The sequence below is a fragment of the Ostrea edulis genome, chromosome 4 (assembly GCF_947568905.1).
Source record: "Ostrea edulis chromosome 4, xbOstEdul1.1, whole genome shotgun sequence".
In the NCBI taxonomy this organism is placed as follows: Eukaryota; Metazoa; Mollusca; class Bivalvia; order Ostreida; family Ostreidae; genus Ostrea; species Ostrea edulis.
Genome location: NC_079167.1, coordinates 33,073,971 through 33,090,018, shown reverse-complemented (window position 1 = coordinate 33,090,018; position 16,048 = coordinate 33,073,971). Strand labels below are relative to the sequence as shown.

At 35.5% G+C, this 16,048-nt stretch overlaps 2 protein-coding genes across 3 annotated transcripts in view; one reads left to right on the top strand and one right to left on the bottom strand.

Annotated features, from left to right (window-relative positions):
* LOC125672053 (set1/Ash2 histone methyltransferase complex subunit ASH2-like) overlaps positions 1 to 16,048 on the bottom strand; it is a 39,466-nt gene that overhangs the window by 2,522 nt on the left and 20,896 nt on the right. Inside the window, exons 14-16 of the mRNA XM_048908123.2 lie at positions 15,056 to 15,252; positions 1,058 to 1,150; positions 665 to 763 (exon numbers count right to left, since the gene is read on the bottom strand). Of these exons, the coding sequence (XP_048764080.1) occupies positions 665 to 763; positions 1,058 to 1,150; positions 15,056 to 15,252 (389 nt within the window). The remainder of the gene's footprint in view (positions 1 to 664; positions 764 to 1,057; positions 1,151 to 15,055; positions 15,253 to 16,048) is intronic.
* Positions 1,546 to 12,919, top strand: LOC125671169 (muscle M-line assembly protein unc-89-like). 2 transcript variants are annotated; one of them, XM_048906695.2, is made up of 10 exons: positions 1,546 to 5,108; positions 7,341 to 7,524; positions 7,895 to 8,016; positions 8,373 to 8,475; positions 8,735 to 8,821; positions 9,036 to 9,053; positions 10,644 to 11,250; positions 11,825 to 11,893; positions 12,001 to 12,032; positions 12,127 to 12,919. In XM_048906695.2, exons 1-10 carry the CDS (start codon positions 4,447 to 4,449, stop codon positions 12,181 to 12,183), a joined length of 1,941 nt encoding a protein of 646 aa, XP_048762652.2. In that variant the 5' UTR covers positions 1,546 to 4,446; the 3' UTR covers positions 12,184 to 12,919. The 2 variants fall into 2 exon arrangements, with proteins under 2 accessions (XP_048762652.2, XP_048762653.2); XM_048906696.2 differs by lacking the exon at positions 9,036 to 9,053.

Here is a 16,048-nt window from a genome sequence, read left to right as displayed (position 1 = left end):
AACATCATAATTATGCATTTAGTTTTTCTCAAATACCCCGGTATATATCCGAGAGTAGAGAAGATTTTCTTAGATAAGGGCCTGAACCGTTGACCCAGGAGCCATGTCAATTTCACAAGTTTAGTATCATAATCATGCAGTTAGTTCTTCTCAAATATATATGGGAATAGAGATGTTTCATAAGATTTAACACATTTTCACTATATAGCCATATTGGCCCCACACTAGGGCCTGAACCCCTAACACAAGGGCTATGAATTTTATAATTTAGGTAGAGGGCTTCATGGACATCATAACCATACATTTAGTTTTTCTCCCACATGTGTGAGAATAGAGAAGATTTTTGAAAATATGGCCTTTTTAAAAGCATATTTGGCCCTGCCCATGAGGCCCCAGGGGTGATCAGGTCATAAATTTTACAATTTATATTCCTCTTATCCTAGGGATGCTTCACACCAAAAATGGTAACAATTGGCCTTGTAGTTTTCAAGAAGAATTTAAAAATGTAAAATTGTTAATGGACAACACACGATGACGGACGAAGACCAATGGCAAGAGGTCACCGAAGTGACTTAAAAGTAGTTGATCTATTTCTGCTGTGCTTGACAAACCAATATCTTTGCGTTTGTTTGGGGACAGCCAGGAGACATTTTTGTACACAAACCTTGGCATTCTTGTACAACGATGCAGCAGGATAGTAGACGCCCTCGAAAATGTCCTCATAAGCTAGTCCCTGTGACGTTCCATTTTTGTACATAATAATCTATAACAAGCAAAGTTATTAACTCGGAATGTTGAATGGATGATTAAACCAACACATCTAATGATGTACATTTGTATTTTAAAAGCATAATTTTACGATTTGGAGATAAAACACTTCAATGGATAATTAACAGTCGTTTGAGTAAAATAAATGTATTTTCATGTCTGCATCATTTTTTAAAGCTTTTTGACTCCATTAGTAAAGAGCATGAGAGATCAATATTCCATTAGATGAGTAACACTGCTAGCCATTGTCTGGCAGAATACCTGCGACCCTGCTACATCCTGACATTACCTGAGATCCAATGAGTGGTTTCAGGGATTTCTCTGTCTCAGCCACAAGGTCTTTCTCTTCATAGTAAAGGTGACTCTTGAACTTCACTAATGGCTACAATGACAGAGGAATTCCTAAAACATGGACGCCATATTCAATTTGTCCTTCAAATATACATGAAATCAGGACAGATAGTTTAGAACAATGGTTTCAATCTTCGATCTTCCCAGATATGAATAGCAGAGGACATGACACAAGAGTGCTCGATCAGTAGGATTTTGTTTGATTTGAGTCTGTTTGTTTTGTTATATACTAAGAGTGTCCAGTAGGATTTTGTTTGATTTGAGTCTGTTTGTTTTGTTATATACCAAGAGTGTCCAGTAGGATTTTGTTTGATTTGAGTCTGTTTGTTTTGTTATATACGAAGAGTGTCCAGTAGGATTTTGTTTGATTTGTCCGTTTGTTTTGTTATACAGTAGGATATTGTTTGATTTAATAAGCCTGTTTGTTTTGTTAGATACCAAGAGTCCTGTAGGATTTTGTTTGATCTGAGTCTGTTTGTTTTGTTATCTACGAAGAGTGTCCAGTAGGATTTTGTTTGATTTGAGCCTGTTTACTTTATTAGATATCAAAAGTGTCTATATTGATTTGACGTTTGTTTTATAAGATTAAAAAACATGACACCAAGAGACCAGCAGGACATGTTTGATTTAAGCCTGTTTGTTTTACCAGTTAAGAGGACATCAACACGATTTCATTGGTTTAACCAAATCAGAGGACATATTTTGGTTGATAACCTGGGGTAGAACGGTTAGGGTTGGATATATACAACACACAGTTAACCTCCTAGCACTCTCAGTAGGCAGGGCACATTGTAAATTCCTGGAATTACACCAGCTAAGATTACTGCTCTTTGTATTCTACACCATGTGCTCCACACGATATTGTTGAAGCCACTCAGAACATCTTGTGGCATCCACGCAGTGTTTCGTTTCCCATAACTACAGAGTCAGTTCAGAGGATTTTAGTGCAAACCTCTTGACCCACAGAGACTAAGTTTGATGAATTCGGTAGTACATACATATTCTAAGTATCGCTATAAAGAATGCATTGTTAATTGATGATAGTGTACTATAAAACAGAATGCATCATTGGGTTATATAAATAATAATAATAGCAAGGGGTCCAGCAGGAAGGACATAAAATACAATCTATTTTATAAAACCACTGTCAAACAAGATCTTATATACCGTAAACCTGGCTATTTTTGCTGTCGATTAATTTTTAGCGTTTTTGTGAGTCAGTTGGATTCACAAAAATATTTTTCTCAAAAATAGTTTCACACATTTTTAAATATGTTTTTACATAAATTCGCAAAAATAAGAAACACAGAAATAAATATATAGGATTTTTACTCAAATTCGCAAAAATAAATTGACGCAAAAATATCCAGATTTACGGTATTTTATAAAACCACTGTCAAAACAAGATCTTATATATTTTATAAAACCACAGTCAAAAAGACCTTATTTAAGATGAAAGAAACGACAAAGAAGGATGCAGTGATCCTGAATAACTTCACATTTTTTATTTGTGAACTTTAAACTAATATTCATCTTGTGCACATGACATTGGGTTAGGTTACTGATGCAATATTAAGAATTTTGAAATTAAAAAAGGATATCTAGCACATATATACACGAAGGTAAGCACATATGTGTAAAACTGAAAATGTAATTATAGCACTTATATTAAAAAAAATAGGAAAACTAAGTTTTCTACAATGAAGATGCATTGGCTTTTCATTTAGAATCCAGTTTTCACAAAACTATTCTAATGTTTAACAAGCACAGTTTTACTGCTACTATACATGTACATTCACCAAGTGAGAATGGCCAGGTAAGAGCTGAGAGAGTGTGTTATCTCACTGTAACAACAGCTACATTCCCAGAATTTCAACAAATATAATGTGGCACATATCCCAAGAAGAGTATTTCTCAAGTTTGTATTAAAATTTTCATTGGTACGCAATTTCTTCCTCCTCCTCCTCCGTGAAACACAGAGGTTACCATACATCTGTCTGTACTTCCTTCTTTCTATCACTATTCCTTCCCCATCTCTCTCTCTACATTCATTATCATGCAAACTACTTAAAGCAAACATTTCCCTGTTGGAGAGATACAGTTGTCATAAGTAATGACATTTGCATAATGAATGACTTCAAGTCCTCCCCGATATACAAACAGCTCTCTTCTCAGTGTCCTCAAGTGTTTCCTTGCCTTTCACAAAGAACCTCTCAAAATTATCTTAGATTCTAAAGGGTACGTGCTCTCTGCTGCATTGCGAAAGAATTTTTAAAAGCTACCGATAGTTTTTAAAAATCATGCCATATCTATGTTGCAAAAAATATTCTAAAATCAAAATATTGATTGATATCAATTAAATATCATATCACAAATTTTGAAATGTCACAGTTATGTTGCAAAAGATATTCTAAAATCAAAATATGATTGATGTCAATTGAAACATTATATGAATATAAATTTTACAAATTATGAAGAAGAAAAAAGTACCGGGGCATATTGCACTATATCAGCAAGTGACAATACCCTTTTACAATCCACATTTTGTAATTCAGTTACAGAATTGATAGAATTTGTACTATGACATCAGCAAGCTAAATTGCTGGATTCAGGATACAGTTTTAATTTATTACATTACTAGAGGTTGTTCTATTAGATTAAGCCAGTTAACCAAGAAAATAACACACTTTAAATATGAGATAATGACATTGTGCATACTCAATGGGTATTGAAGGAAATGACTCACACATGGCCACATTGTCACATTCCTTTGAACTTAGGTATTGGCAGTGAAGGCTCATTCTTATCTCTTGTGTACATATTTTTTGTGTTCTTCACCTTCAGATTATGATTTATCAGAGAGCAGCATTTGTTGTGAAGGGAGTGAACATGTTTGTGTAATGAAGCACCTGTTGGTGTAACAGTGTGGTGCAGCCATTCTGTCAGGCAGCCTCACACTCCGAAGTTGACGCTGTTCTTGCCCTGTGCAATGATGGTTGCAGATTTATTGATTTTGAAAATCAGTGTGGGCTTTTCCCAGGTCATGAGATGAACCAAGAGATTTCACTGTATTGACAAACAAAAAACAAGGATTTAAATGGCAGCCTGAATGGTGAGTCTGTACAATTAACCTGTGTTGTGTTGATTATGAAGAGAATTTTTGCAGACGGTGCAGGATTAGACGGGAGTCTATATACACACTTGAATGACCTTTTTGCCTGAGGAAATGTTTATGTCACTGCATACTATTCCATGAGGAGTAATCTGTAGTGTATATCTCCTCTTGGGAAAATCCTGTAGGTATATTGTGATCTGCAGTTAGGCTAGATGTTGTGTGTGAAGTGTTCTAACATGGAGGTGTGGATATTTTGTGTGTTGTTAGTGTGCTGTGATATGACATGGAGCTTTCCTACTGCCTCCACAAGGTCTGATTCACAACCCAGTCAAATCATAGAAACCATCGAGGCTGGTGAAAATAATACTCTCAATCTTATTCAGGAAGTAACCCATTCAGATCTGCACACAAACCCTCACTCTTCTAGTGATTTACTTAAAAATGTAATTAGATATGCGAATGATTTAAAAAATAGTAATGAAAAATTTCAGCATAACTATGAAGGAGAAAGTGAAAGTATAGACACTAAGGTGATTTCTGAATATAGTGAAGTGAAATCATCGAAACCTGAGTCCCTTTCTTTATCCCGGAGAGAAGCACTTCAACAAACGGATGTTGATCTCAGCGGAGCTTCGTGGTCGACAATGGTGTTGACTATTGCCAGCACCCTTGTGGCGCTGTTCAGCATGTCTGTCCTTGTAGCTGTCTTCCAATGTTGTTGTCGCCGCCGCAAGCGCAGCTCCTCCCCAGCCGTCAACGACAAAGGGGAGAAGGAAACGACCGACGACAAAAACAAAAACAACGAAAAAGTCAGAAAGGAGGAAGAAGTGAAACCCGCCACGAAAGAACAAAACAGCGAAGAGAGAAAACAGCGGTGAGTTTAGATGATATTAGTATTAAACAAGGATATACAATAATGTCGGTTAAGTCTGAAGTCCTTGTGCTCATCATCAAGGACCATTGTCTAGTGTTAAATGCAGCAGCTAAAGCTTTTTAATTTGTAAGTCTGTGGTGTATGTAAACAATAACAAACCCACCACAAGAGATCAGTTTAGTGTTGTTTTACTGCCCTTCAGTAAGAACATGTACTGATTTAGTAGGTACTAGTGACTGTGTACTAAGTCTATGGCCCTGGGGGGTGTCAGAACAATACAGCTTGTCACAGTACAGGCTACAAATTGATTTTCCACCTGTCATGTAATGATGAATGGCTAGGTATCATAGCTTCCTATTAACCCCTCTCCTGCTATTGATCTCAGCTGGGGAACCATTCCTGGTCCCATCAAAATGCTCCTGTACTTCACATTACAGAAATCCAATACGACTATAACTTATGCTTACTCAGCTATCAAATCTTCACCTATAGCCCACTGACGGAAGAATCCCTCGGGAATTTAATTTGTATCCCTAACAGTTTGTATTTTATTTCATTCTACTGTTAGTGAACACATTGCAACGTTTTGTTAATGTGGCTAATAGCAAACACATCTGATTTTCATTAACAAGTTCATAGTTTTGCGGAAGAAAAGGTAAAAAATCTTACAATCATAGTGTTATGCTGGAAGACATCCAGATAAACTTTAACACTTCTCATAAACAAGAGAATGTCTCAGCCTATATAAACAGTCTTATGTAATATCATAACTACCTATGTGAAATTTGAACTCTGTTTTTTTACAAAGTTTAACAATCCTGAATTAGTTAACTACAATGTAGTGGGGGTCGTGTTACTTATCAGAAATTGGATTACAGCTCAAAATCTAATATATGAAGATGTCAATCTTTTTAGCCTCTACACATTCTGTCAATCATGTAACATCCACACATACTCTTAATCATATACCTACACATACTCTTAATCATGTAATTTACCTACACATACTTCAATAACTTTTTATTCACAAGAAACTTTAAATCTGTAGAAGTGTTTCAAATACACTAAACCGAAAACACAACTTTCTATAGTGTGCTATGAAATTAATTTCAGCTTTTTAAAAAAAATAAATATATCTACATCATATTTATGCTTTGCACACTTAAAAAGGTTAAAAAAGCTGCCTCCAAGCAAAATATGGTACTCCTGAATAATTTTGCATATATACATAGTATAAATGGAACAAATTAAAAGTTCACAATTTTCAAAATTACATATCTCCACAATAAATCTGAAGAGGTGGGACTTTCGATATTATACTAGTCTATAGATGATATATGGTCCATGAGTGGCTGATAAGACAGGAATAACTCGGTGTCTGTTTTCTGTGGTGTAGCAATTGGTTTGGGGGGGGGGGGGGGGGGGGGGGTTATCTTGACCATCTTGGCCTGTGGTCTCTCCCCAGATGCCCCCTGATATATCTGACTTCCTCAATCTCTCCAACCTGCTTTAATTTGTTTACAAGTGGTTCATTAGCTCTATCCCATTATTGCACTATCTGTGTCTGTAGTTAATGAACTCCTTATGACCATCACACCAAGTGTTTCTTCAGCCAATGCTAATCACTGGTAACACTTCTGTCTGTGATAAACATTTTCACACAAAATGGAGATTTCTTCTACGGAAAACGATTGTTTCCTTGGTTATGCTGACATTGCAGAAATCAGTAGTTCAAAGTAAGTTGAATGGTATATTATCCCCCCCCCCCCCCCTCCTAAACTTTTAGTTCCTTCTCTTATGTCCTAGTTCAATTCGCTCAAGTCTTGCATGGTCATCGAATATATACCAGCATTGCATATTGTTTTATACTTAATTACAGTATTCATCAAAGTTGATTGATTTAACCTCTGCTAGCACGTTAGCTATCCATAATTAATCATGCTTATTTCTCGGAATTAATTGCTTTTTTTGGAATAAGTTGATCCAAGGTTCATTACAAAGGGATTGTTTGTTGCCAAAACTGCTATCTTGGGTCATAGCCACTGTACAAAACTATATTTACCCTTTTAAAACATGATGAAGCTTTCACTAAGTCTGCCATGACTCATGATTACCAATGTTTCCAACACCCAATTTACATGCAATGAAGTCACAACATGAATCCCAATTCCCCATAAAACTCTTGGTTATGCCAAATATTGCTGTGAAATTCTTATGTTGTTGTTTTTGCAGGGAGGATTCCCAAGAGAAAACAGAAGAGAAATTGTCTTTCAAGGACAAGTTAAAAGCCTTTGAGAAGAAAGATGGCACTAAGGAATCATCCCTTAAGCCAGGCCCCACCCCCAAGAAGAGGCCTCAGAGTGAGGCCTTCAAGGCATTTGAGGCCAAAGGGCTTCCCATCATGGGCATGCCAATGGTAAATCTGTGGACATCATTCTGACCAGCTTCTTCTCTGAGCTGGCCAGTCTGATGGCTTACTCGCTATACGAACCATCATCTCCTGTAATATCTCAGGAGATTGTCATCAGATATTAATAGTTCTTATACTTCCTTATCAATATAACAGATATGAGACATCATCATCATTTCAGGCATATTCATTTTACAAAAATTTCCTTTCCTGGAGCATGTACACAAAAATATCTATCAATCATACAAAAAGCTCAAGGGAAGTGAGAAAAGTGGATTAGAATAATTAATTTATCCAATGAATGATAATGAAATAGAAACTCCATCACAATGTTTTCATGTGAAGTGCTGAACAGTTGTATGTTGGTCTTTGATAGGGCCAAGGACCTCGATTTTCGAAACCCAAAGAACCTCAAAATGATGAGAAAGAAGAGGCAGACGTTACGATGCGCCCCAAAATAACCATCACCCCTTCTCCGGACGCCATTTCTGATTCTGGGTAAAGGAACTCTGTTTCTTCGATATGCGTTTTTTTTGGTTTGAAAGTGAAATTAATTCTAGCAGCAACAATATTTCATTACACAACCTACATGTGATAAACAAAATATTCAACAAGATTGAGGGTTAATAACCATTACAGTATTCTTTCTGGTTTCTTAAAACTTTATTATTTTCTTTTTTGTATTATAACAAGATGGCCTTTTCCCTCTGATTTACATATTAACCCTTTCTATGTGGTATATACAAAATATTTTTTATAAGCTCCAACAAGTATTTTGCATTGACGGTAACCTACTGCACAGTTTTCGCATAGTACATAGACAGTGGTTTATAACAGTACTAGTGACTTTACAGAAGTTACAAACAGCCAGACAACCCAGATGTTGTGATTGCTGATGATGATGAAGGTGACTCGGAATTTGGGGCCATCAAAAGGGAAACCGCAGTGCTTAGATCAGTGCGTAGATAGTCAGTTTTGTGTAGGATTATTTTCTCATCAAGTTGTCTTTTTATGAGTAAAGTTTTCTTGAATTCACTTTTGACGGTAAAATCCTCATCAATTTTGATCTCTATGAAATTCTAGTTTTTTAAAAGTCAAAATTGGTAAAATATTTATGTGTTTCATTCTCTGAGTTGGTCCTCAGTTACAATTTGAAAGAGGTGAAAAATTTGATATGATGTGGCAATAAAATGAGAAGTTTCACTTTTATTTTCAGTATCGGAAAGCCCCTCCACCTAAAAACAGAAACCGCTCCTCTGCAGCATTCAGGCGGAAAAATGCTCAACAGTCTGTGGCGAATTTAGTAAGTTGACAAAGTGCTGTTTCATAGATTAACGAGACAGTTTGTCATCACTTAAAAATAGAAGACTCTACATTTGACACACAACAATGTTAAAAAGATATAGTCAAATAAAAGGTCAAAGTCAAATGCATGCAGGAAATATTTTGTCACGCCACTTTAAGGCAATGGGATTAATTTCATATGAACTGTAGCAGACGTGATTCTTTTTTGTCAGTTTGACGATTTGGACATAGTAAGTGTGAAGCAAGTAATCATGCTGGCATGCATGACCATGTCATACATAGCATGACTATTTACCATGTGGATCTGTGAAAATAAATTCTTCTATAGAATATGTTTGAATAAAAATCTGATGTATAAGCTATATATATGGCTTCCATGTACCATTTTTAATAATATTTCCAGTGATTCAACTTTCCACTTTCCATTTGCTTATATCCCCTATTCCCAAGCATGTATTTTGTTTTTTCATCCAGGTTCCAAATAAATCCCCCCTCTCTCTCTTTCCGCAAACAGTTATTCAATTCCTTTTCCTTCTGCTTTTAAAATATCCAAGTGTTAAAGCTTCATATTGTCTTCAAGACGAAGTACGATACAACTCCCTGTACATACAGAGAGAAATGAAGCACAGGTGTATTTATATTTGTACAGTACATAGCTTCATATTTACCCAGTATGACATAATTATTTAAAATAGCATAGTCTTACTTCATTACTCCTCTGAAAGAACAAAAAAGCCACAAATACCCAAATATGGCCCTGTAATTTAGAGGAAAGTAAAGTGTGTTCATTCCAAAATCTGTACCATATTATACAGTGCTCCCTCGATATATTGCCAACTTTTCTTTAAGATGAATTTGGCCAATAAAGCGGGGGTGGCATTATAACGAATTCACCATTACCGACAATTTACTGAGCAATCAACAGAAATTCAATACCATAAAGTTATCTGGACTCCATTCTGTATAAATGTTTAAATTTTTTTTTTTTTTTTATAATTTATTTATTTTTTTGGTTTCATACAATACATCAAACACTTACACAAACATACCTTTCATACATGCATACATCTCCCTGTGGTTTATAAATGTTTAAATTATCTTGAGTTTAATTTTGCAATTATTAGTAATTAACATTGCCATCTGAATACCTTGTCCAAACTGTCACACTTCACCGCACCACTATCAAAGTGATTACCAATGTGTGTTAGGTAATTGGCATTGCTATGGAGGGTAAACCCTATAAAATTTGACCATTTGTTTGTGAAAATCAGTGGCATATGGCATTATACAGGGTTGGCAATATAACGGGGGTGCTAACATGGGAGGAAATGTGTTCTTTAGGATTTTCAGGTAATAAGCGGGTGTGGCATTAAAACGGGGGGAGGGGGGGGGGGGGAGGCAATATATCAAGGGAGCACTGTTGTTAATTTGCACTGAATAGCGTTTTTGTTTAGCAAACCTAGAGACTTTAACTTAAAAGTACATATTACGTTGCAAAATTGTGACGTCAATGGCCAAAAACAATGGGTGCTTTGAACATGAATAACTAAAATAATTTTAAAAGATATCGAAAAAAGGATGGCGTATTTGAAAAATAGATATTTTTGGTTTCTGTCCCTGACCAAGGGCCATTTTTGGCATTCGCTGCTCTAGTTCTTTAGAATGAGAATTCGATTCTTCAAACATTTCCTCTTATATCTTTCCTGATTGCAGTCTGTCCCAATGTCAGTGTTCTGTTATCTATTTAATTATCCCTAATTAATTTTAATTTGAGAAAACAAAATGAACTATTCTGCTTATTAGTCGATATCTGTTCACAGATCAACGAGGACAAAGAAGCAGAGCCATTGCTGTCTGCAGAAGACAACAGTCACGTACAAAATGTAGAAAAGAATCAAGACAGGTCCAAGCTGTCTCCAGAGCCTAGTACATCCAAAACAATCAGTCCAGTGGCCAATGACCGGTCACGATCAAAGACACCAGAAAAAACGGACTCCAAAACTTCCTCAGAAAAAAGTGCTTCAAAAACTGTTTCTGAAAAATCAGATTTAAAAACTCTCGATCCATCAGATTCAAAACCTTATAAAACTGGTTTAAAAACTCCAGATAAAAGTGGTTCAAAGACTCCGGACAAAACAGGATCAAAGACTCCAGATAAAGCAGGCTCAAAAACTCCAGACAAAACAGGCTCAAAGACTCCTGATAAGGCTGGTTCAAAAACACCTAACAAAGAACGTTCAAAGACTCCGGACAGATCTGGCTCAAGAACCCCTGAAGAAAAGAACAGTGAAAAAAAGACAGTAGACAAATCTGGGAATCTTTCTTCACAACCCAGAGCTGCCATTCCGACGGGAGGCAACATATTCGCACAAATTGATCCCACTGTGAAAAAGACGTCTCCTTCAACCACTACACCAACAAGTCTAGGTAAATGTAACTCTGCACTTCAAAGTCATAAAACAATACACACTTTTAGAAGAAAATAATCATTAAATTAAGAAACAAATTTCAGTTCTGAAAATACATGAGGAACTGGACTGCAACCCTTTATATCTTTATGTCAGCGTACTTCAGGAAGGGTTAAACTGCTTCATGTAGTATGCTGGTGTGAAGCTTTGCTGTTCATACCTCATGTATTTTCAAAAATGAAACTTATATTAAAATATATTTACATTTTACTTTTATTTCTGTCGAAAGTCCCAGCTTTAGTCCTACTATATTTATCAAGATTCATGCACACACCGCTCACATTCATTAATTTCAATTGGTAGAGATGTCAAAGGCAAAAACATATAGTACTACTAATTACAGTAGTTATTTGTGCTCTGGGATATTTTTTCCTACTGCTACTTAACAGAAGAAAAAAACATCTGAATTGCAAACGTTTACATTTCATATGAAATTGATTCAGAGTCCAAAGCATAAAAGATCACACCTACAAAAATGCTCTGAAATTCACCTCATGTCAATTTGTGAAATAGTAAATTCTTTTATCACACAGAAACGAGGAGTCGTGCTGATAAAGTGAAGTCCTCGCCATTGTTTCTTGAAGATGACAAACTTATGAAAGGTTTGTGATTCGATGAAATTTTCCTCTCATTTTCTCAAACTATTAATGAAGGATTCTATGTCACAATCTTACTATAAATATCACTGATAATCTGTCATCAATTTCAGCTTTGAGTGAAAGATTAAAGGCACAACAAGAGGTATGTATAGTGACACCCAATTTGTAAAATTTAATGAATTTCTGATGTTGGGTGAAATATCTAGTAATTAATAACTTTTCTTGTGTTTTTCCAGGGAGAAGATGAAAAGGACAAGCACCAGAAACGCCGGTCACTGAACACAGATCTGTGATACACCTCAGTTGTCTGCCCTTGGAATGTATTTAAACATCATATCAAAATCATGTTTAACTCGTTTTGAACTAATCCAAATATCAAACATTCTACACATTAATCTCTCAGTGTTTTCAAGGTCTAGACAACAATCTTCAGTTTTCTTGCACAAAGGAGTCTTCCACTTCTCACCGATGGACAAAAACATTTTTTAAATTTGATTCATGACACTGTGTTGTAGTTCCACAATGTGTAAAGCTTCCTAAACCAAGAAATTGTGATTGAATGTGTCGGGGGAAAGGAAAAGCACAGCCTTAATCTCACCGTGAATCATTGTGGGAGGATGTAATGAATGCTTATATACATGTTGATTTGACCGTAGTGTTTTGTTTTGAATGTTGAATGTGAGTATTAAACACTGCTGACATTAGTTGCCAAACTTTGCTTTTTTCATGTAACAGGATTAAATTACAAGGAATATATGACTAATACTTGTTTATGCATTTGTTTCAAATGGAAGTCAGCCATTATGACAAAGTGTTATGCCTCCTTAAATGCTAGTGTAGACTGATGTTAATGTTTTATCGCTCAAACAAATGTGCAATAACTCGATAATTTTCACAGATTATGCAATTACCACAATTTAATCTATTTATCACTGCTTAGCTTGTATTTACAGAACAAGCCATCTGCATACAACTCCTGATCAATAGATGTTACTAATATTTTAATACAATAAATTGTGTTGGAACAAATAGTGTTTTATATTTCACTCCATAGAAAATGATTCCATTACTTGTACACACATATGTTAAGATTTTCTTAAATGTTAAGACTAATGGAAATACATTGTATGCCCATGGTTATTGCTAGTGAAGATAAATGAAAGGCGTGGTCATGAGGAATCCATTTTGAAATAGCAAAGCCCTATTCCCCTTGGTTCAAAAGATATAGCCAAAGTTAAATATTGTCCCCCTTAAAGTGGGACGCCTACTGTCACAGTGACACCAGGGTCGTGGCATTAGCTCTGCAGACATTCGTCCCAGTGAGGTAATAAATGTATAGACTAAGTATTCACCAATAGTGAAAATAACTACCGTGTCTCCACAGTACTACAGACAGAAATCACACGACGGAGATATCCTTCATTATAAAACAACTACAAAGCGTAGCTGATAACGTCTGTGAATACACACCGATAACTTCTGTGAATACACACCAATAACTTCTGTGAACACACACCGATAACGTCTGTGAATACACACTGATAACTTCTGTGAATACACACCGATAACGTCTGTGAATACACACTGATAACTTCTGTGAATACACACCGATAACGTCTGTGAACACACACCGATAACGTCTGTGAATAGTGAATACACATTCCTGACAATCTGCAGCAGAGTGTGAAGGTTTGTCTTGATTCTCCTCAGATCAGAATAATTAGTGAAGTATCAAATCAGAACATGGAGGCAATTCAGGTTACGTGGTCAGGGATAAGAGGAAAACTCGAGAGATTTTGATATACAGTTGAACATCTGTATCTCAAACATCAATATCTCGAACACCATGGATATGTCAAAGCGAGTTGAGAGTCCCAACTATATTTTCTTTACCGGTATGTATTTTAACTTTAATGATTTGAACTGTTGGAAATTTCGAAGCTTTTTCTCGGCTTCATCAAGTTCGAGATAATGAGGTTTGACTGTACATGTAATTCCATAAAGCTGGCATTTATGTCAGAAGATGAAAATCTCACACAATTACAAGGTGCCTTATATATACCGTATAAACTCACCTATAAGTCGGTTGTATTTTTTGAGGTTATTTTGTAGGAATTTGCCATTGACCCGCTTATAAGTCGGTACAAATTTCTGTCAGAATCGGTTGACAATTTCAAGTCAATGCTCTAGTGTTTTTACCTATGTTTCAAAAAATATTTTGAGAAAATAATAATTATGAGGTGCTCAATATCCAAGCCATATCTGTTTGGGGTTTAAACGCAACCCTTGATTTATTATGGACAATGATCCCTTATTTACCTAAGCAATTATGGTCTCCTAATTACCAGTACCTGACACCGTGTTTACTTAGTGGCAATCGCCTCATGGTTATAGTGGGGTTCCGGTATAATTCAATGTATCAACAATAGAGTTTTTAAGAGTCAAGAATGATGATCTAATTTATCTGTTAACAATATTCAATCTTTTATGAAATATATTTCAGACGGTATACATATGAATATTTCAATATTAATTCGGGTTCGTAATTCAATTTTACCGATAAACGATAGATTAGTTGAATTGAAAGTACTAGTTACCGGTATGTAAATAATTTTTAACAAAATAAAAATATGTAAATACTTGTACTTTATACATCATTTTAAAATACATAAACAATACAATATGTCTAGATATTTGTGAACAATAATCATTTGTGTGGTAGTCCATGATAATCGTCGGAGTTGTTTAAAAAACACTACATTACGCCGCCCAGAAAAATACCAATCTTCTTAGGACGCACCTAGAAGTCGGACATAGAGTTTTGGACCAAAAATTGACTCCCAAAAATCCGACTTATAGGCAAGTATATACGGTACCCGAAACCTAGCAAGAATCCACCTTCCAAGAGATGTGTGACACCATGTCAATCAATTTTTACTGTTTACACAAAATTCTCCGCCTATTTTGTGGAATGAGTTCTGTGGGTCGTCATCACTGGACATCCTATAATGAGGATTAATTGATTCCTACATCTAAATAATCTGTTGTTGTTTTAACCATGTGATAAAATTCTACCCTAAAGCACACTGACTAAGCCACTATACAACAATGTGATTTCACAATCACAGAGACAGAATTACATGGGAAGAGATCAGTACAACTTACCCTGTCTTTAAATGTGTTGGGCAGGAGTTTGCAGGGGTTGTCTGGCTCCGGTAGATGGATGAAGAACCCGATGACGTCCCCCTCAGTGTATCCCCCATCACAGTAATGCTTCCCTCGACTTTGATGGAACCTAGTTCCTCGCCGTGAACGAAAGGAGTAGCTGAACTTATCGTACCCACAGGGGGCCTGTAAGTTACCTGCAATTCAAAGCCCTTAGATATGTTATATACATTTTTAAGTAATTCAATACTTTCCAAATACTATGATTATTTTACCCCAGGTCAGACTGCAATGAGGAATGATTGATCCTGGCTTGATATCAGACTTTAACATCTACAGATGTCAGACTTTAACATCTACAGATATCAGACTTTAACATCTCTTACAGATATTAGATGTTAACATTTCCTACAAATATCAGACTTCAATATCTCCTACATACATCAAACTATCAAAACATCTCTTGCAAATATCATATTTTCATATCTCTTACAGATATCAGACTTTAATATATCTGATAGATATCAGACTTTTTAAAACATCTCTGACAGAAATCAGACTTTAACATCTCTTACAGATATCAGACTTTAACATCTACAGATATAAGATTTTAACATCCACAGATAAAAAACTTTTAACATCTCTAACAGATATCAGACTTTAACATCTCTAATAGATATCAGACTTTAACATCTACAGATATCAGACTTTAATATTTCTGACAGATATTAGACTTTAACATCTCTTACAGATTTCAGACTTTAACATCTCTGACAGACTTTAACATCTACAGATATCAGACTTTAATATCTCTTACAGATATCAGATTTCAACATATACAGATATCAGACTTTAACATTTCTTACAGATATCAGACTTTAACATATACAGATATCAGACTTTAACATCTCTTACAGATATCAGACTTTAATATCTCCTACAGAGGCTTATGTGTGATTGTGGAGATAAGAGTTTTGAAAATTGATCAATGTT